At 44.9% G+C, this 20,623-nt stretch overlaps 1 protein-coding gene across 1 annotated transcript in view; it reads right to left on the reverse strand.

The window, feature by feature from the left end:
* Positions 1 to 10,683, reverse strand: part of APPL1 (adaptor protein, phosphotyrosine interacting with PH domain and leucine zipper 1) — a 73,138-nt gene extending 62,455 nt beyond the window's left edge. Inside the window, exons 1-2 of the mRNA XM_082266500.1 lie at positions 10,546 to 10,683; positions 4,155 to 4,253 (exon numbers count right to left, since the gene is read on the reverse strand). Of these exons, the coding sequence (XP_082122626.1) occupies positions 4,155 to 4,253; positions 10,546 to 10,599 (153 nt within the window). The 5' untranslated portion in view covers positions 10,600 to 10,683. The remainder of the gene's footprint in view (positions 1 to 4,154; positions 4,254 to 10,545) is intronic.
* Between the last annotated feature and the right edge of the window lie 9,940 nt (positions 10,684 to 20,623).

A 20,623-nucleotide genomic window follows, 5' to 3' on the forward strand; every position in this document is an offset into this window, starting at 1 on the left:
TAAGATAAAAAATGTTTAGGTGTCAGCATCCAACCCCCCCCCCCACTTTGCTTACATGAGCCCTCATTAGATCCAGTCCTGTGCACCTCTGCAGCTCTTCTCTCACCTCACTTCAGGGCCTCCATTGGCTCCCGGTGCCGTCAATCAGTGACGAGGGAGCGTGGGCTGAGTCCCGCTGTATATGTCAATGCACGCAGCAGCAGGGCTCAGGTGTGAGCACGCTCGAGTGCCCCCATGAGAATGGCTTCCCATTGGAGCATTGGACAGAGGGGAGGGGCCAGGAGCGCCGGAGGGGGACCCGAAAAGAGGTGCTTCGCGGATGCTCTGTGCGATTCCATTGCACAGAGCAGGTAAGTATAGACATGTGTTATTTTTTTTAAACAAAAAATATACCTTTACAATTACTTTAAAGAAAAGTACGGCCAAACCTTTTTGGCCATACTTCTCCTATGGATCACAAGAGTTCAGTCCGTTCTGCACTCCTGTGACCCATTTTTAGCCAACAGCGGGCTAAAGTTCAGTCCAGGCTCTGGAAAAATCCCAACCATATGGTCTGGATCCACCCAGATGCCTGGCCTGGCACCTGGCTCAGCCTTTCAATGATCTGCCTGAGCCAGCCCCTGCCGCCCCCTCCACATACCAGTGCTTCAGTGAGCGCTGGAGGGGACAGCAGAGAGCCGCTGGCTGGCAGTCTTGGTTCTTTGATCAGAGCGGAGGAGGAGAACTGAGTGATCAGTGGTGTTTATTCGCTCATTTCTCACTGATGAGATGGCAAGGAACAGATGCAGCATCTTATCAAAGCTGCATCCACCTAGGTGAGTTTTTTTAAATCCCAAACTTCTCTTATAATGCAGGTCGCCTAGTGCATTCTGTCATAAATTCATCAACTACTCAAGCCCTGAAGAAGGGGGGGGGGGGGTCCTTTCCCTCAAAACGTGTTGGATGTATTTGATGCTCTTAATCTTTAAATGTTTAAAAAAGGCTTTCAAATTAGATGAACTTTTGTACCTGGCGCTCCTCCATAGATATCTAAGAATTTATCGCTTGGTGAGCCCTTCCTTTGTCGCTATCAGAGAGATAGCAGCCTAGGACCAGAACAGGTTCCTCCTATACTACATTTCAATCCATGGATCTGCTTCTTTGAAGGAAAAAAAAAAAATCACTTTACAGTAGATCCATCGTAGTCAACTTTAATTTTTAGCCGTTCAGTGCTATCGCACACACATCAGTGATTAAAGTGTAGGGAAGAGTTATACCCGATCAAGCAGGGGTGGCAACATGCTGTTTGAAATTCGTCTGGCCCCTGCAGAACTGAATTTCAATTAGTCTATGGCCAGCTTTATATCCCAGTTTTGTACAGTTGTGAGCAAGCCGAATCTGTATTGACACCATAAAGCATCTGAGGACCCAAGAAATGAGATGCACTATATTGTCAAAAGTATTGGGACGCCTGCCTTTACACGCACATGAACTTTAATGGCATCCCAGTCTTAGTCCGTAGGGTTCAATATTAAGTTGACCCACCCTTTGTTGCTATAACCACTTCAGCTCTTCTGGGAAGGCTGTCCACAAGGTTTAGGAGTGTGTCTATGGGAATGTTTGACCATTCTTTCAGAAGCACATTTGTGAGGTCTGGCACTGATGTGGACGAAAAGGCCTGGCTCAGTCTCCACTCTAAATCATACCAAAGGTGTTCTATTGGGCTGAGGTCAGGACTCTGTGCAGGCCAGTCAAGTTCCTCCACCCCAAACTTGCTCATCCATGTCTTTATGGACCTTGATTTGTGCACTGGTCAAAATCATTTGGCAGAGGGGGGATTATGGTGTGGGGTTGTTTTTCAGTCTTGGGCTTGGCTCCATAGTTCCTGTGAATGGAACTCTTAACCACTTAAGCCCCGGAGGATTTGGCTGCTAAACGACCAGAGGGTATTTTGCGATTCGGCACTGCGTGACTTTAACGGACAATTGCGCGGTCGTGCGACGCTGTACCTAAACGAATTTGGCGTCCTTTTTTTCCCACAAACAGAGCTTTCTTTTGGCGGTATTTGATCACCTGTGCGATTTTTTGATCACGCGTTATAAACAAAAAAAGAGCGTAAATTTTGCAAAAATAGCAATATTTTTCCCTTTTTTTTATATGAAATTCCCCCCAAAAAAAATGTAAAAATCAAAATTTTTTAATATTTTCGGTCAATTTGTTTTATGCTACCTATGTTTGGTAAAAAAAAAATCGCAAAAAGCGTATTTTGATTGGTTTGCGCAAAAGTTATTGCGTTTACTAACAAAGGGAAAGATTTTTGTCATTTTTGTTGTTTTTTTTTTTAACGCGTAATGGCGGCGATCTGCAATTTTTTTTGCGGTACTGCGACATTGCGGCGGACAGATCGGACCCTTGACTGACATTTTTGACACTTTTGGGGTTACCAGTGACATTTCTACAGTAATCAGTGCTATATATATGCACTGTTACTGTAAAAATACACTGGTAGTGAAAGGGTTAACTTTGAGAGGGAGGGGCTGTGTGTGTCCCTAGGGGCGTGATTCTAACTGTGATTGGCTGTGGCTTCAACTGTATGCAGAGTGATCAATGGATCTACATAGTAGATCCATGTGATCATCTCTCATACAGAGAGGAGAATGACAGGCAGCTTGTTTACACAAGCTGCCTGACTTTCTCCCTCTCCCCCGCCGATCGCAGAGTGGCCGGCGGCGATCGGGTCCGCCGGTCACACGCGCGGGGGGGTCCGTGACCACGCGGGAGCGGGAGCGCGCCTCCGGCGGCGCGCGCTCGCTCCCTAAACCCTCACAGGCGAGCGACGTAGACCTACGTCACTTTGCCTGTGAGGGGCTGACCGCCGCCGTAGATAGTCGTGCGGCGGTCGGCAAGTGGTTAAGGCATCAGCATACCAAGACATTTTGAACAATTTAATGCTCCCAACTTTGTGGAAGCACTTTGGGGATGGCCTTTTCCTGTTCCAACATGACTGCACACCAGTGCACAAAGCAAGGTCCATAAAGACATAGATGAGCAATTTTGGGGTGAAGGAACTTGACTGGTCTGCACAGAGTCCTGACCTCAACCCGATAGAAAACCTTTGGGATGAATTAGGGTGGAGAATGCAAGCCAGGCCTTGTTGTCCAACATCAGTGCCTGACCTCACAAATGCGCTTCTGGAAGAATGGTCAAACATTCCCATAGACACACTCCTAAGGGCTCTTTCACACGGCCGCTCCGTGTGAAAGCTCCGCTGCGGGATTTTTTTTTTTTTTTCACGGGGCGGATGACATTTGTGTCATCCGCTCCGTAAGTCCGCATATCATCCCATCCGTTTGCGGATGATATGCAGACATAATGTAAGTCTATGGGCATTGCGGATGTCAGCGGATGACACCGCTGACATCTGATTTTCCTTCCTTTCCGTTTTTTGAACGGAGGAAAAAATAGGGTTCTGTTCCGTTCCAAAAAACGGAACAGAACTGAAAGGAGGAAAATCGGATGTCAGAGGATGGTATTCCGCTGACATCCGCAATGCCATAGACTTACATTATGTCCGCAAATCATCCGCAAAAAAATAGGATGATTTGCGGACACACGGAGCGGCCGTGTGAAAGAGCCCTAAACCTTGTCGGCAGCCTTCCCAGAAGAGTTGAAGCGGTTATAGCTACAAAGGGTGGGCCAACTCAATATTGAACCCTACGGACTAAGACTGGGATGACATTAAAGTTCATGTGTGTGTAAAGGCAGGCGTCCCAATACTTTTGACAATATAGTGTATGCTTGAAAACAATTACCAGATGCCCCTAAAATAAATGCTACAGCCATTAGAACACCAAATGATGATCACACCCCACTGCTGTACTTCCTATAAAAACAACAAATTATAGAGCAACCCCCTGGAGGGAGACCCCTTTGTTACTGCTTTGTAGGAAGGATGCCGACACAAACCCCTGCTGGGAAATGTTGATGCTGGGGTGTCAGAGAGATACAAGAACCTGGTCATTTTTTCATCAAGTGGTGCCTGTTCAAGTCTACAATATCAGGTTTGGGTTCACTGGCTTATAAACTACCGGTATATTAAGCAATTTTACAAGTCCCATTTTTGATTATATAAACTACAGTAATAACCTGAAGATAGGGCTGTTTAGATTCCATACCTGAGCGTCATAAATCCTGCGCATAGCATTATACAGCTGACTGCAGTAACTGGAGATCGCAGCTGCATCTTCCTCGAAAACTCCCAGAAGAGACCTAGTCTATAAATGGAAGAATACGATGAGTTTCATGAAAACAACACAAGTTCTCCAAAGAAAGATATTGATTTGTCACTATGTCATTTCTTGCACTATACATCCTACATACTATAACGGGTGATTTACTAAAACTGAAGAGTGCAAAATCTACTGCAGCTATGCATAGAAACCTAGAAATCAGCTTCCAGGTTTTGTTGTCAAAGTTTAATTGAACAAGCTGACGTTAGAAGCTGATTGGCTACCATGCACAGCTGAACCAGATATTGCACTCTCCAGTTTTAGTAAATCAACCCTGAAGTCTAAGGCTGCATTCACATGTCAGCTTATAATCGCGGGCAGAACCGCCGCGGTTCCGCCCGCGATTCGGAGATTTATTGCAAATCGCGGGACGCCTAGCGTTGCCCGTTGATTTGCAATAGCCCCCCAAACGCAGAGCGATGTTGCCGCGATTTACGCCCGCCGAATCGCGGCAACATCGCGCAAACAAAATCGCGGGACGCAATACGCTCCAAAAAAGTACAAGAGCTTCTTTGGAGCGTATTGCGTCCCGCAATTTTGTTTGCGCGATGTTGCCGCGATTCGGCGGGCGTAAATCGTGGCAACATCGCTCGGCGTTTGGGGGGCTATTGCAAATCAACGGGCAACGCTAGGCGTCCCGCGATTTGCAATAAATCTCCGAATCGCGGGCGGAACCGCGGCGGTTCTGCCCGCGATTATAAGCTCACATGTGAATGCAGCCTAAAGCTGGATACACACTATCCAACTTTTGTGGTTAGATTTCCTTCAGATTTACCTTTTCTATGTAGTGCAAGGGCCTGCCAGATTGCATACAAATTGAAAGTGTTTAGGTCTGACCTCAGATTATATGGTTTTGGTAAATCTAAAGGAAAAAGTCTTCAGAAAATCTTATAGTGTATAAGGCCCATTAGGCCCCTTTAACACAGGCGATTCGATCCGATCCGCCTGTCAGTTTTTCAGGTGGACCTGATAGGATGCTCCATGCATCCCTTTGGGGCAGCGGATTTCAGCGGAGACATCTCCGCTGACACCCGCTGCTATCCGATTCCGATCCTGTCCGTGAAATCTGGACGGATGGAAACCCTATTTTCCATCTGTCTGAAGAATCGGATCGGATGAGATCTCATCCGATCTTCCCATAGAGGATCGTCGGGCGGTGCGCAGTGTGAAAGGAGCCTAATGCTGGCCATACACAGTTAGAAAATTGTTCAAAAAAGCATTCGATACGCTCAGTCATTCGACTTTCGAAACGTTAGTGGACTAATTTCGATTACCGAAATGCAAAGTTTTATGGCAAAAAAAACAAAACCATCATGTTGGATTTTTAAGCCTAAACAATCGATTTTCTAAATATTAGTAGTGGAATCGATCTAAAAAAGTTTGAAAAATTCTACAGTGCATGCGTGTGTTAAAATGTAACCCCAGATTGGGTAATCGATCGATTGATGAAAAATGTACCATTTACGTTGTTTTCAAATGATAATTAGGCAACATATATTGATACAATGATGGCATTATCCCATGCACATTTGACAGATCTTTAGAAATCTGACTGATTTTTCAAACTATTTTCTATCTGTGTATGGCCAGCTATAGATCGACCACAAGTCCTAGGATATTGGAGAGGCATGTGTGAAACGGGAGCCTCAAACTCACTACTCTGGTTAGCCCCTTCCCACCAACCGCACACAAATATGCAGCCTCACAGAAGTGGCCTTTTATTCCTGTGGTGTCGTATATATGCGTATCTCTCTTTGTGCAGGGAGCTCGCCGCGCAGTGTGTTCCCAGCACAGAGACCGGGCTCTCACCAAGCGCCCCGGGTTTCGTACTAAGAAACGGGACCCTTGGTTCCGGGTCACCTGATCAGTGTGATAGCCTCTGATTGGCTATCACGGTGGTCAGTCACTGTGAGCCCTCCCCTGGTTACTTCCTCTTCTGAATGAGGAGAAAGATACATTGTATCTTCTTTATCTTGCAGGAGAGATAAATGTAAACAAACCAAAGTGTGTAAAAAAAAAAAATAATAATAATAATAATAATAATAATAATAAAAAAACGAAAAAAATAACAAAATCAAGGTTTGCCAGGGTTAGTGTTAGGGTGAACGGTCAAGGTCAGCATATTTGTGGTAGAAGTTAAAAAAAAAAAAATTGAAATTACCATCAGTGTCAGTTAGTGTCACTGTATTTTAGGCAGGAAAAAAAAAAAAAGCTATCGCTGCCAATCGTCATGAGCAGGAGAATTTATTTTGGGTTGTTCTTTGGTGATAAATTATGATAATAGCAAGAAATAAACAGCTACATTAAAAAAAAAAAATAATATATATATATATATATATATATATATATATATATATATATATTTTTTTTTTTTTTTTTTTGGGCCAGTTTTCCTTTGTTAATTAAAAAAAAAAAATATGAAAAAAAAAAAAAAAATCAGGAGATATCCATTACCATTTACCACCAAATGAAAGCCCAATTTGTCCTGAAAAAAACAAGGCATAATCCACCTGGGTACACAAAGTAGTTATGATGATATGTACAGTTTTACTAACATGTCATAATTGAAAAATTGTGCTTAGGCATTAACATTTGTTTCATTTGTTAAATTAAAAGTAAAAGATTAACTCCAGAAAGATATACAACGATAATTTATTCCATTAAGGGGATCAGGAAGGATTTTCTTCCTCTGATTGGAGCAAATTGGACCAAACTTTATAAAGGTTTACTTTGCCTTCCTCTGGATCTACTATGGCTATAGGGTTCTCCTTATGGAGGTTTTCTAATTTTTTCTTTTGGTTGAACTCAATAGATTTGTCGATTTTCAACCTAAGGGCTCGTTTAGATGTGTGGCCAGAGGATGGTATAAACAGGCAGTTGAGCCGCAGTTTTACCCCCACCCAAACAAATATATACAGCCACTCAGGTCTCTCTACATGTGCCGCCATCCCCCATGATTTGCTTTAACCTCTTTATCGCTTTCGGTAGGCAGTACTTCTGCAGAATGCGACCCATTCAAGTAAATAGGGCTACGCCACAACTGCCCTGCAACCAGATCCAGGAGCAGTGGGTTGGCATTTTTAGGGTTCAGACTGGTCAATCAACCCCTGAAAAATGATCCACCACAGATAGTCTTTCAAAGGGACAGTGATGGCTGCTGCGTGTCAGAATGAGCCCTAAAGCTGGCCATAGACAGTTCAAAATCCAGGTGGCTCAGCAAGGAGCAGCTGAATGTCCATCAATGTGTGGCCATCCCTGCTCAACACTGCTAGCTGCTTTTCTACGCTGGTGACCCACACGCTGCAGTACTGTCTAGGTTACCTACCTAAAGTATGAATGTATGCAGATCAGGTAAGTCAGAGAACAGACAAGACTCCTATATTTGTTCCAAGTCAGGAGCAAGAGTTAAAACAGCCAGGAAACTAGCATGTTCCTGGATTAGGTGCCAATGTCTCCTGGGAAAGCGGAGGGTCTCTAATCCAGAGAGAGAATGGGCTACTGCACTCACGTTTCCTTTTTTAGGCTTCACTTATGGGCCATACACACTATAAGATTTTCTGAAGGCTTTTTCCTTTAGACTTACCAAAACCATATAATATGAGGTCAGACCTAAACACTTTTAATTTGTATGCAATCTGGCAGGCCCTTGCACTACATAGAAAAGGTAAATCTGAAGGAAATCTAACCACAAAAGTTGGATAGTGTGTATCCAGCTTTAGCAATTTTAGATTGAATCGGGGGACTGGGGGCTGATAGACAGGGGATAGCTCTTTATCCCAGCTTTAAGGAGTAGGATCAGCACAATTCAAGTGCCCCGATTTACCACTTGACCTCAAGAAGGTTTTACCCCTTCATGACCTGAGCATTTTTTTTCTATTCAGCACTGTGCTACTTTAAAGTGTTACTAAACCCAGAACCTGCATTCACTATATCTGATCTCCCACAGTACACAGAACATGAAAATGCCATTATTTTAGTAATAATAAACTGCTAAATACCTTTTCTCATCAGCAGTATATAGCAATCCTGTGACTTCTATCAGTGTCTGGTTAAGGCTTGTAAGAGGCGTTTTCATTCTCCATTCTCTTCCTCCTGTCCTATAAGCCTGCATTACCCCTGGCCCTCTGTCTGGACAGTGCTGATTGGCCCTGTGCTGATCATATGCACTCTCCCAAAAAAAAAAAAAAAAAAACTCTCTAGCAATACACACCAACCTGAGCATGTGCAGAGTGCCCCCAAGGCTCTGTACTATCAGCAGATGGATTGGGGACAGTAGAAGGGGAGGACCAGAGAAGACAGACTCAAGCAGCCTTTTTACACAATGCACCCCTTAGGTTCCACAGTGAATATAACCAGCATGCTTTACTGTATATACAGACTGATTTTACTGTTGTGGGTTTAGTAACACTTTAACTGCAGCAAGGTCTACCACAAATGTAAACTTAGCCTAATAGCTCAGGGTCCTTTCCCTCACCATGGGCGGACTTCTCTCACTTCTTGATAGGTCTACAGGACAGGAAGTGAAGAAAAATCTCCCTGATGGATCATAGACACCAAAAAAAAAAGCGCATGCCAGAAATTTGCAAAATCTGCACTTTTCCGACACGCACAGAAACAGCCCTTTAGCAGATGCGCAGCGGTGCCGTTATTTTTACGGTGCTCTCATGCATTTACTTACGCACATTTCCGCATGCGCTAAAACACATGATGCCGCAGCGCCGTGCATTTCAGATTTTAAAATGGGGACAGGGACTTCTTTTGCATGTTCCTTGCGCATAGGGCAGCCCATTCAAATGAATGCGCATGGCTGGGCGGTACCTGTATGGTGTGAACGCATCCATAGCCATCACCCATTCCAGCCAAACTAAAAAAAGTTGGCTTCAGATACACTTTAAAGTGGTTGTAAAGTCAGAAGGTTGTTTTTTAGCCTAATCCATTCTATGCATTAAGATAAAAAGTCTTCTGTGTGCAGCAGCCCCCCTCACCCCTCCTAATACTTACCTGAGCCCTCTCTCTATCCAGCGACGTCCACGAGTGCCTCAGCTGTCCGGGACTCTCTCTGCTGATTGGCTAAGACACAGCAGCAGCGCCATTGGCCCCCACTGCTGTCAATCAAACTCAGCTAGCCAATTGGGAGAGAGAGGGGGTGGGGCTGAATGGATACATGGAGCTGCAGCTCGGCTGCTCCCATAGCAAGCTGCTTGCTGTGGAGGTACTCAACAGGAGCTCCAGCAAGGGACCTGAGAAGAGCAGGACCTGGACTGCCCTGTGAAAAACCAACTGCATAGAGGAGGTAAGTATATTAAATATATTATTTTAATAATAAAAAAAAAAAAAGAGACTTTACAATCATTTTTTAAGATAAAAATCCTTCTGTGTGCAGCAGCCCCTCTCATCCAGTAATGTAGCAGGAGTGTCTTGGCTGCCCGGGACTCCCCTCCTCATTGGCTGAGACAGCAGTGTAGCACCATTGGCTCCCGCTGCTCTCAAATTTAGTGAGCCAATGAGGAGAGTGAAGGGGTGGGGCAGAACCGCCACGCCATATCTGAATGGACACACGGAGCTGCAGCTTGCCTCGGGTGCCCCCATAGCAAGTTGCTTACTGTGGGGGCACTCAACAGGTGGGAGGGGCCAGGAGAGCCAAAGAGGGACCTGAGAAGAGGAGGATCCAGGCTGCTCTGTGCAAAACCAACTACACAGACAAGGTAAGTATTAACTAAAAAAAAACAAGACGGTAGTATCACTTTAACCCCTTCTAGTCCCTCTAGGTGGGTCTTTTTGCCCCGGGTGCAGGACAGACTCTCACTGCTGCGATTGGCTGTCACAGTGGTCACATGATCAGAAGCCGATCCCGCTGGCTCCGGATTCTGATTGGAGACCGCCAGCTGTCAATGACAGCTCAGTCGCTATGCTGCGAGCGCGCCAAGTAACCGCGGCCGTCCATGGACACATATGTGCGATATGTGGGTGGCACACATATGCGTTAAGTGGGCAGTAAGAAGTTCATGGATAGAGGATTTAGTGTTCAGTAGAGCTGAGGGGCCCCTGGGTGTCAGGCTGGGCCCCTGGCTGTCTACTCCCACAGCTCAGCTGTGATTGGCTGATTCAGGAAAGGAAAGCAGAACAGAAGTCCACTTCTACAAAGCCATATAAAGGCTCCAATAGCAGTCAGTGGCCTTCCAGGCCAACACATGACTTCACACCTCCATACATCATGAGTCACAGACTGACACACAGCCCCACTGCAATTAGCAGCCCGCCCAGCCACGCCTCTGACCTGGGGACTGTCCTCCAGCGTCTCCTCGATGGGTAATTTGTCAATGCCGAGCATGGCGGGGGGCAACCGGTGTTAGACGAGACCTGAACCGGGGCGACAGTCACAGCAGCTGATCTGCATCCAGGAGCACACACAGCGGATGTCCCGCTTCGCCGGCCGCTCATTGGATGGACGCCACTGTCTCTCATCAGATGTGAGATCCTGTTGGTTCCTAGAGGTGTCCATCATTTTCTGTAACTAAGGGGCGGGGATACTAGGAAGTTGTCGCGATGACGAGAGGATGCCAATGCCAAGGGAGGTGGGAGGAGTTTAGGTGAGGAATGACAGCTGATACAATGTGACAGAGCCGACACAACAACACGGGAGGCTGCGAGCAGTCATAGGGAGAGGCACACTGAGCTGCATGGATGTGTAGGAGACACAATGCAATATTGTACAATCCTCAGAGAGGAACTTCACTTCCTGGTATGGTTGTCGCCTCATCCCTTTAAACCAGGACACACAATAATTACACAGGTTCTGAGGCTGATATAATGCACATAAGGCACTGAGTGAGTTTAATTACCACCTTAACTACTTAAGCCCCGGAAGATTTTACCCCCTTCCTGACCAGGGGGTATTTTGCGATTCGGCACTGCGTGACTTTAACGGACAATTGCGCGGTCGTGCGACGCTGTACCTAAACGAATTTGGCGTCCTTTTTTTCCCACAAACAGAGCTTTCTTTTGGTGGTATTTGATCACCTGTGCAATTTTTTGATCATGCGCTATAAACAAAAAAAGAGCGTAAATTTTGCAAAAATAACAATATTTTTCACATTTTTTTATATGAAATTCCCCCCCAAAAAAAATGTAAAAATCAAATTTTTTTTTAACATTTTCGGCCAATTTGTTTTATGCTACCTATGTTTGGTAAAAAAAATTGCAAAAAGCGTACTGCGACATTGCGGCGGACAGATCGGACCCTTGACTGACATTTTTGACACTTTTGGGGTTACCAGTGACATTTCTACAGTAATCAGTGCTATACATATGCACTGTTAATGTAAAAATACACTGGTAGTGAAGGGGTTAACTTTATTTGGGAGGGAGGGGCTGTGTGTGTCCCTAGGGGCGTGCTTTCTACTGTGATTGGCTGTAGCTTGAGCTGTAAGGACACTGATCAACGGATCTACATAGTAGATCCGTGTGATCAGTGTCTTTACACCGAGGAGAATGACAGGTGGCTTGTTTACACAAGCCGCCTGACTTTCTCCCTCTCCCCCGCCGATCGCCGAGTTACCGGCGGACATCGGGTCCGCCGGTCACACACGCGGGGGGGTCCGTGACCGCGCGGGAGCGGGAACGCGCCTCCGCGGGCGCGCGCTCGCTCCCCAGACCCTCCCAGGCTAGTGACGTTAATTAACGTCACTCTGCCTGGCAGGGGCTGACCGCCGCAGTAAATCTACTTGCGGCGGTCGGCAAGCGGTTAAAGGGATGAGGTGGCAACTCTACTCCCTGACCACCCCCTCTAAGGCCCCTTTCACACTATCCGTCCGTCGTATGGATTCCGTTTTTCTCAGCGGGGGATCGAGCCGCCGCAGGAGGACAGCTGTCAGTTCCCCATGCATCTCTATGGGGGAAATCGGATGGGAACGAACCGTCCGTCCGTTCTCATCCGATCCGATCCGCTGGACGGATGGAAAATAGGGTTTCCATCCGTCCATATTTGACGGATCGGATCGGGTGTCAGCGGACATGTCTCCAATGCCCCATAGGAATTCATGGGGGGACTGTTCAGATCCGCCAAAAAAAACGGGTAGGCAGATCTGAACGGTCCGCCTGTGTGAAAGGGGCCTAAAGGTTAATTTTGCTTTAATCCGTTGTCACCTGAGCTGTGCACCAGTAACATACACATATATTGTGAATACAATGTTGTCTTATGGTGATCCATCACACCGCCTCTGCGTGCCGCCATCTTCTTTCCTTACAATATCGTTAGCCGGCTGTCTTTTCTGGGCTCTGACAGCCACCCCCCCCCCCCCATGACTGGTCACCAGGTCCACCCTCCAGCTGGTGCCTCCCGGTATACACCAATCAGACATACCATTATGGCCACCCACCATAAACCAGGCATGGACTCCACTAGACCTCTGAAAGTATGCTGTGGTATCTGCACCAAGCCATCAGTAGCAGATCCTTTACATCAGGGGTTTCCAAACTATGGCCCCCAAGTTGCTCAGGAACTACAATTCCCATCATGCCTAGTCATGTCTGTGAATGCCAGAGTTTTAAAATGCCTCATGAGAAGTGTAGTTCCGGAAAAGGCTGGAGGGCTGTAGTTTGGAGATCCCTGCTTTAAGTCATGGGTGCTCAACCGGTGCCACTCCAGCTGTTGCGGAACTACAAATCCCATAAGGCATTGACGGTTACCAGCATTACTCTCAAAGAGGTAAGTGTATGTGGGCTATGGCGCTACTCTGTAGGTAGGTGGAATCTATTAAACCCAAAATCCTGGTATACGTAGTATTATGCTATGGAATGTCTACTTTATACATATGGGGTAACATTTGATTGAAGCCCACGGGACCCCTACAGCCAGACTCCGTGTGTTGGACACACACATCCACAAGGGACCAGGAGGGGTAAACCATCTACTAACGCCCAGAGGGAATACAAACACAAAGAAAGGGCGCACCAGTCTAGCGCATTATTCTCAGCGGGCTTTTAATAACATAAGTTTAAAATCAACTATTCACAGACATGCGTGATAGCCCAGCATATCAATTCCAAAGAGCAGCATCGATAGAAAAGTCCAATGTCTCATGTAGACGGAGGGCTGACGCGTTTCGAGGCTGTGCCTCTTCCTCAGAGCCTCAGGAAACATAGGACCATCCAGAGCCTCAGGAAACATAGGACCATCCAGACACCTACTTGCTTTGCAAGGATCATTACCCCTATACCAGTGGTTCTCAAATCCGGTCCTCGGGACCCACCAACAGGCCAGGTTTGCAAGATAACTAAATTACATCACAGGTGATCTCATTTGCTTCTCAGTGATTGCAGTATTCTAGTCTGCATCCCCCAAGGTAATACTTAAAATCTGGCCTGTTAGTGGGTCCCGAGGACCGGATTTGAGAACCACTGCCCTATACGGGGAAAGAATTGCGGTGAGTGCAATTACACAAGGGGAAGGGAGCACTGCACCGAGCACAGCAAGAACCCAGATCAGCACCAGCACCTTAATATAATTCTTATCTGGCTCAAGCAGAAAGCACAGTCCTTCACCAAACAGCTTATTGGACTTTCATTTTGGGAAATTTTCCCTTGCACGCAGCACTTTGGTTACAATATATCACATTGGTATTGACAGTCAATTGTATCATACTATTTATTGGACTTTATTTATTATTTATTTATAGGGAATTTTCTCCCTTGCATGCAGCACTTTGGTTCACACATTTGTGATATACAGTACTTTTTAGGGTTATTATATTGTTATTTTGGAAAGTTTCTTCACTGGTGGGATAGATATTGTTCGCTAATTCACCATAGACACTGAGACACCTCATCAGTGGACTGAGATATTAGTCCACCTACCCATTAATTATCACTCAGCACTTGATATCATCCATTTATTTATTGTGGATATTAATCCACCCACTTATTAATTTTGCACCCAGCACTGGATATTATTATTTATTTTAATTTATTTTATTGTATTGTATTTATTGTACTGGGTTATTTGGTACCAATTGTATTATTTGAAGGTATACACCACATTATCTTTCTACATATACTAGGATTTTGGGTTTAATAGATTCCACCTACCTCTATCCAGAGTAGCGCCATAGCCCACATAAACTTACCTCATTTATCTGACTTCCCACATCAGTGAGAAGTATCCAGCACAGGCAGCAACTCTACATTTATTGAAGACATCTTCCATTGCGCGGGATTCTAATATAATATTACTCTCAAAGCATGATTCCAAAAGGCAGAGGCATGATGGTAGTTCCGCAACAGCTGGAGGGCCACAGGTTGAGCATCCATGTAAGTAGCTAGGTGGGGCCTCCATGGATCAGACTTATTTTTCCAGCACATCCCACAGATGATTGATCGGTTTGAGATCTGAAGAGAATTTGGAGGTCAAGTCAACATCTCAAACTCATTTTTGTGTTCCCCAAACCATGCTTGAATTCATCCGTCTAGGCCACCTTCTTCTATTGCTCCACGGTCCAGTTCTGGTGCCATTGTAGGTGCTTTTGGCTGTGCACACGTGTCAGCATGGACACCCTGACCGCTCTGCAACTACGCAGCCCCATACACAGTAAACTGCGATGCATTGTGTGTTCTGACACATTTCTTTTGGAACTAGCATGAACCTTTTCAGCAATTTGAGCCACATTTGCTCTTTTTAACATTCTCTCCCCACATGCACCAGTGAGCCTTGGTTTTCATTCCTTGGATTTTCCTTCTTTGGACTACAAACCCAATTCCATAAAAGTTGGGACACTGTACAAATTGTGAGTAAAAAAGGAATGGACTAATTTACAAATTTCATAAACTTATATTTTATTCACAATATAATATAGATAACATATCAAATGTTGAAAGTGAGACGTTTTTAAATGTCATGCCAAATATTGACTCATTTTGGATTTCATGAGAGTTACACATTCCAAAAAAGTTGGGACAGGTAGCAATAAGATAAGCAATAAGGAACAGCTGGAGGACCAATTTACAACTTATTAGGTCAATTGGCAACATGATTGGGTATAAAAAGAGCCTCTCTGAGTGCCAGCGTCTCTCAGAAGTCAAGATGGGCAGAGGATCACTAATTCCCCCAATGCTGCGGCGAAAAATAGTGGAGCAATATCAGAAAGGAGTTTCTCAGAGAAAAATTGCAAAGAGGTTGAAGTTATCATCATCTACAGTGCATAATATCATTCAAAGATTCAGAGAATTTGGAACAATCTCTGTGTGTAAGGGTCAAGGCCGGAAAACCATACTGGATGCCCGTGATCTTCGGGCCCTTAGACGGCACTGCATCACATACAGGAATGCTTCTATAATGGAAATCACAACATGGGCTCAGGAATACTTCCAGAAAACATTGTTGGTGAACAAAACCCACCGAGCCATTCGCCGTTGCCGGCTAAAACTCTATAGGCCAAAAAAGAAGCCATATCTAAACATGATCCAGAAGTGCAAGTGTTTTCTCAGGGCTAAGGCTCATTTAAAATGGACTGTGGCAAAGTGGAAATCTGTTTTGTGGTCAGACAAATCAAAATTTGAAGTTCTTTTAGGAAAACTGGGACGCCATGTCATCCGGACTAAAGAGGACAAGGACAACCCAAGTTGTTATCAGCGCGCAGTTCAGAAGCCTGCATCTCTGATGATATGGGGTTGCATGAGTTCATGTGGCATGGGCAGCTTACACATCTGGAAAGGCACTATCAATGCTGAAAGGTATATCCAAGTTCTAGAACAACATATGCTCCTATATAGACATCGTCTCTTTCAGGGAAGACCTTGCATTTTCCAACATGACAATGCATCAATCACAACATCATGGCTGCGTAGAAGAAGGATCCGGGTACTGAAATGGCATGCCTGCAGTCCAGATCTTTCTCCCATAGAAAACATTTGGCACATCATAAAGAGGAAGATGCAACAAAGAAGACCTAAGACAGTTGAGCAACTAGAAGCCTGTATTAGACAAGAATGGGACAACATTCCTATTCCTAAACTTGACCAACTTGTCTCCTCAGTCCCCAGATGCTTGCAGACTGTTATAAAAAGAAGAGGGGATGCCACGCAGTGGTAAACATGGCCTTGTCCAAACTTTTTTGAGATCTGTTGATGCCGTGAAATTTAAAATGAACTTATCTTTCCCTTAAAATTATACATTTTCTCACTTTAAATTTGAAAACTGCTGAATAAAATATTGAAATTTGAAACTTCCACATCATTGCATTCTGTTTTTATTCACAATTTGTACATTGTCCCAACCTTTTTGGAATCGGGTTTGTACTTTTGGTAGGTCCTGACACTGCAGATCGGGAACATCCCACAAGAACTGCAGTTTTGGAGATGCTCTGACCCAGTCATTGTCCCTTAAATTCGCTTAAATTGTGGCTCAAAGTTGCTCAAATCCTTTTGCTTGCCCATTTTTTTCAGCTTTTAACACATCAACTTCAGGGACAACATGTTCAATTGCTGCCTAATATATCCCACCCACATTCAGGTGCCATTGTCACAGGATAATCAATGTAATTCACTTTACCTGTCAGTGGTCATAATATTAAAGGATAAGTTCACCTTTCATACCATGTTATGTTACACCGATATTCAGGATGTAATCTGTTGCAAACAGACGGGCCCCCGTAATACCAACCCCCCCCCCCCCCCGCAATCTCCCTCCCCCACCCATTCCCCAATCTAACAGCTAGCAGGGATCTTCTCCCCACCCTCACTGACTGTTACAATTTTAAAAATGTGGCCAAGCAGGGCTCCGCCCACCTGGTCCCATCACTCATTCATAGTGTTCTATGAATGGAAAACTACGAGGTCCTGTAGCCTTTGCGGCTGTCAGCTTGTAGTTTTCAATCAACTGCCACAGTGCTGTGTACTGTGGAGCACTGGGGTAGATCATTCTCTCTTCCTGTCAGATTTGTATCTGCTTGCCCACATGGGATTTATGGGCACACAGATACACTGACAGATCTGCAGGAGACCTGCATGGCACCAGTGATCTACTGATCACTGGTGCAATGCTTTAGAGGCTCCAGAAACAAAAACTAATAAATGGCAACCTTATCTGCTAAGGCAAAGCAGATCTGAAGCTTAGGCATTGCAGAGAACCACAACACATTTTGATACATTCCAGTGCTTTGACAGTTCATTCAAATTGAATGGTCTGCCTTAACACAATGCACATCAATGCATACCAGAATGCGCTTGTTACCCCAACGCACAGGGATGGCAAAATGTGAAGGGCTCCCTGATAGGATTAATAGCTAATTTTTACTAGGTGAGGGAAGAACCAGTTTTACTTACTAGATCCTGCGCTCCCCTAGTAGGGAAGAGCAAAAGATCAGGTAAGTAAATTTTATTTTATTATTCCACTAGACAAAAATAAGCAATTAAGATCACTTTCCTATGAGATCTCTCGCCTCAATTACATCCTCTGAACTCAACCCTTTAAGATGATTTTTGGGCCTACATCATATCATGTGGTCTGTACTGTGCATATGTGGCTCAGATTAGATTACTGCTGACATGCGGTGTGTGCACCTGTTGTTAGCATGCCTGGAGAGGCATTTATGACCCAAGAGACCACTAGGGTCTGTCAGCAATTTTAACTTTAATACCACTTTAAGAACTCCTTGCACTGGAACCCTGATGTGCATAACAATATCCTGCCAGTAGATGGCAATACAGAGACAGACCAAAGGAGTGATTGGAGCAACCTTTTGTGTTCGCAGTGTTTGCCTTCATGCACCTGTCATAGGGCAGCATGAAGCCTGAGTCATCTTGGAGCCCTGAGCAGGACCAACCCTGGAATGACAAGGACCTAGAAGCATGGTAGGCTGACATCTAAGACAAGGCTCTACCAACTCCCCTAGTATCTCCCCTAGTTCACCAAGACATGTGACTCCACAGTTGTACATAGTCAGGAGCCGCAGTACATGTCCGACATTCCAGATATACACCTTCCCAGATACAGGCGGGCTCTCCTATGGCAGAAACGGAGGTGATGTTTGGAGATTTCAGCCCATGGATCATCCAGAGGATCCCACGCATGTGTAGAAAGTGGGTGGATGGGCAGGTGCCCAGGTGCAGCAGTTGGGAGCCCAGAATGAGGAGTATCTCTGCACTCCTGATTCTTCTATAAAGTTCTAACAAAGTACGGAAACTACAATTATGCCCAGCCCTGGGGGCACCAGTCTGATTCAGTGTGACCACACTTTTAGTCTGGGTTATTGTTTTAAAACCATGTAAATGAGTCTTTCAGTGAAAAGTGATCTACGGGGTATGGTGCATGCTACAAATATTACATACATTTCATTGCACACCCCACTGTTAGTTCCTTCCTCTCGGAGGTGGGGAGCGCTATTTGCCATCTTCGCCCTGGGCTCTGGATGACCTGGTCCCAACCCAGGAGACAGGGTAGATAGCATGAGCAATTTAATGGATGGGAAGTGTAAGTCAGGAATCAGCAAGGATAATTACAGCAGAAATCATGGCATTTTCAGTAGAACTTGGCTGACAGACTTGTATAATACAAGAATGGTAACCAACGATGCAAGGGACAGTAAAAGCAAAGCTGTTTTAATATAATATTTAGCGGGCACATATATAAACAAGTTCATAGGGTTAGTGGAGCAGGTGGAGTGGTCAGTAGAGCATTAAAGCGGAACTTTAAGGATCAATACTCACCTTTCCAACAGTCCCTCGCTAGCGATGGCATCTTCTCCTGTGTCGGTTTTCAACCATCTTCATTAGCTAAAGCAGGATGATGTCACAACTGCACATCCGTAATCCTGCCAGCCAGTCCCTTACATACCCTCTCCCTCAGTGGGAAAGAGGCTGCGCACATTGTGCCAACGTACAGTGGACAAGTCAAGCCCATGCTGGGCCTCTGGCCCATGTTATACATAAAATATAAAGTCTTGCAGAGCCAGAAACTATTTTGTTCCAAAAAAGAATACCTCACTCTAGTGCCACATTCTCCCTTTCCATTTAGGATGAGGACCTAGGAATAAAGGCTTTATCCAACCCAAAGCTCTACAAAGTCTCCAGGCTACAGGACTCAAGGCAGTACCCATAGGTGTGAACAGCCTATTGCATTAGGGTGTGCACCTTAAAGCTCAAACACATGCATGTGTGAATATCCACTTCCCCACCGCCCATAGCAGATTTACCTGATCCTGCACTTCCGGGTATCGGGCACGAGTGTGCACCGATGGCGGCTAGCTCCTACTGTGTTTTTAGCGGGAGCTAATCAGTGGGTCCCCCGGATCTGATGTCCACTGGCACCCACTGATCCTCCGAGATGCTGACAGAATGGCAGTCTGCCTATCTAAACAAGGCAGATTGCCATCCTGTCAGTACGGAAGGCATGGATCCTGTGTTCCTGTAAAGCAGAAACGCCAATCTATGCCTTCCACTAGTAAAAGCACCTTCCCCACTACACTGAAACATTAGCTAGGCACACAGTTAACCCTTTGATTGCCCCTGATGTTGACCCCCTTCCCTCACAGTGTCATTAGTACAGTGACAGTAAATTTTTTAGCACTGATCACTGTAATAATGTCACTGGTCCCCAAAAAAGTGTAAAAAGTGTCAGTTAGGTGTCCGATTTTTCCACTGCAATACCACAGTCCCACAGAAGTCGCTGAGTGCCGCCATTACTAGTAAAAAAATTAAAAAAAATAAAAATGTCCCATAGTTTTTAGATGCTATAACTTTTGCACAAACCAATCAATATACGCATATTGGGATCTTTTTAAACATAAATATGTAACAGAATACATATTGGACTAAATATATTTTTTTACATTTTTTATTGGATATGTTTTAGAGCAAAAAGTAAAAAATATTTTTTTCAAAATTGTCAGTCGTTCTTTGGTTATAGCGCAAAAAATAAAAAAGTAGAGGTGATCAAATACCACCAAAAGAAAGCAATATTTGTGGGGGAAACAAATGACATTGATTTTATTTGGGTACAGCGTTGCACGACCGCGCAATTGTCAGTTGAAGTAATGCAGAGCCGTATCGCAAAAAATGGCCTGGTCGGGAAGTAGGGTAAATCTTCTGGAGGTGAAGTGAATATACTGACGGTGTCAGTAAAGCAGTGGACGATGGCAGTAGGGCAGTGATTGGTGTCGGTAATTTTGTTTTTTACTTTTTACAATTTTACTTTTTTATTATGTTTTTTTACAAAATTGTATAAGCCACGTTAGGGGGCTTTACTGAAATATCAGGGGTTTAAACAGGGGGAATCTGCACCACACAGGGTGATTAAGGTGTGCCCAGCCACACCCTGTGCGCACGCCTATGACAGGACCTAAGGTTCTAAGAAACAGTTTTTT

Source organism: Pelophylax lessonae (genome assembly GCF_965119305.1).
Source record: "Pelophylax lessonae genome assembly, chromosome: 8".
NCBI lineage: Eukaryota > Metazoa > Chordata > Amphibia > Anura > Ranidae > Pelophylax > Pelophylax lessonae.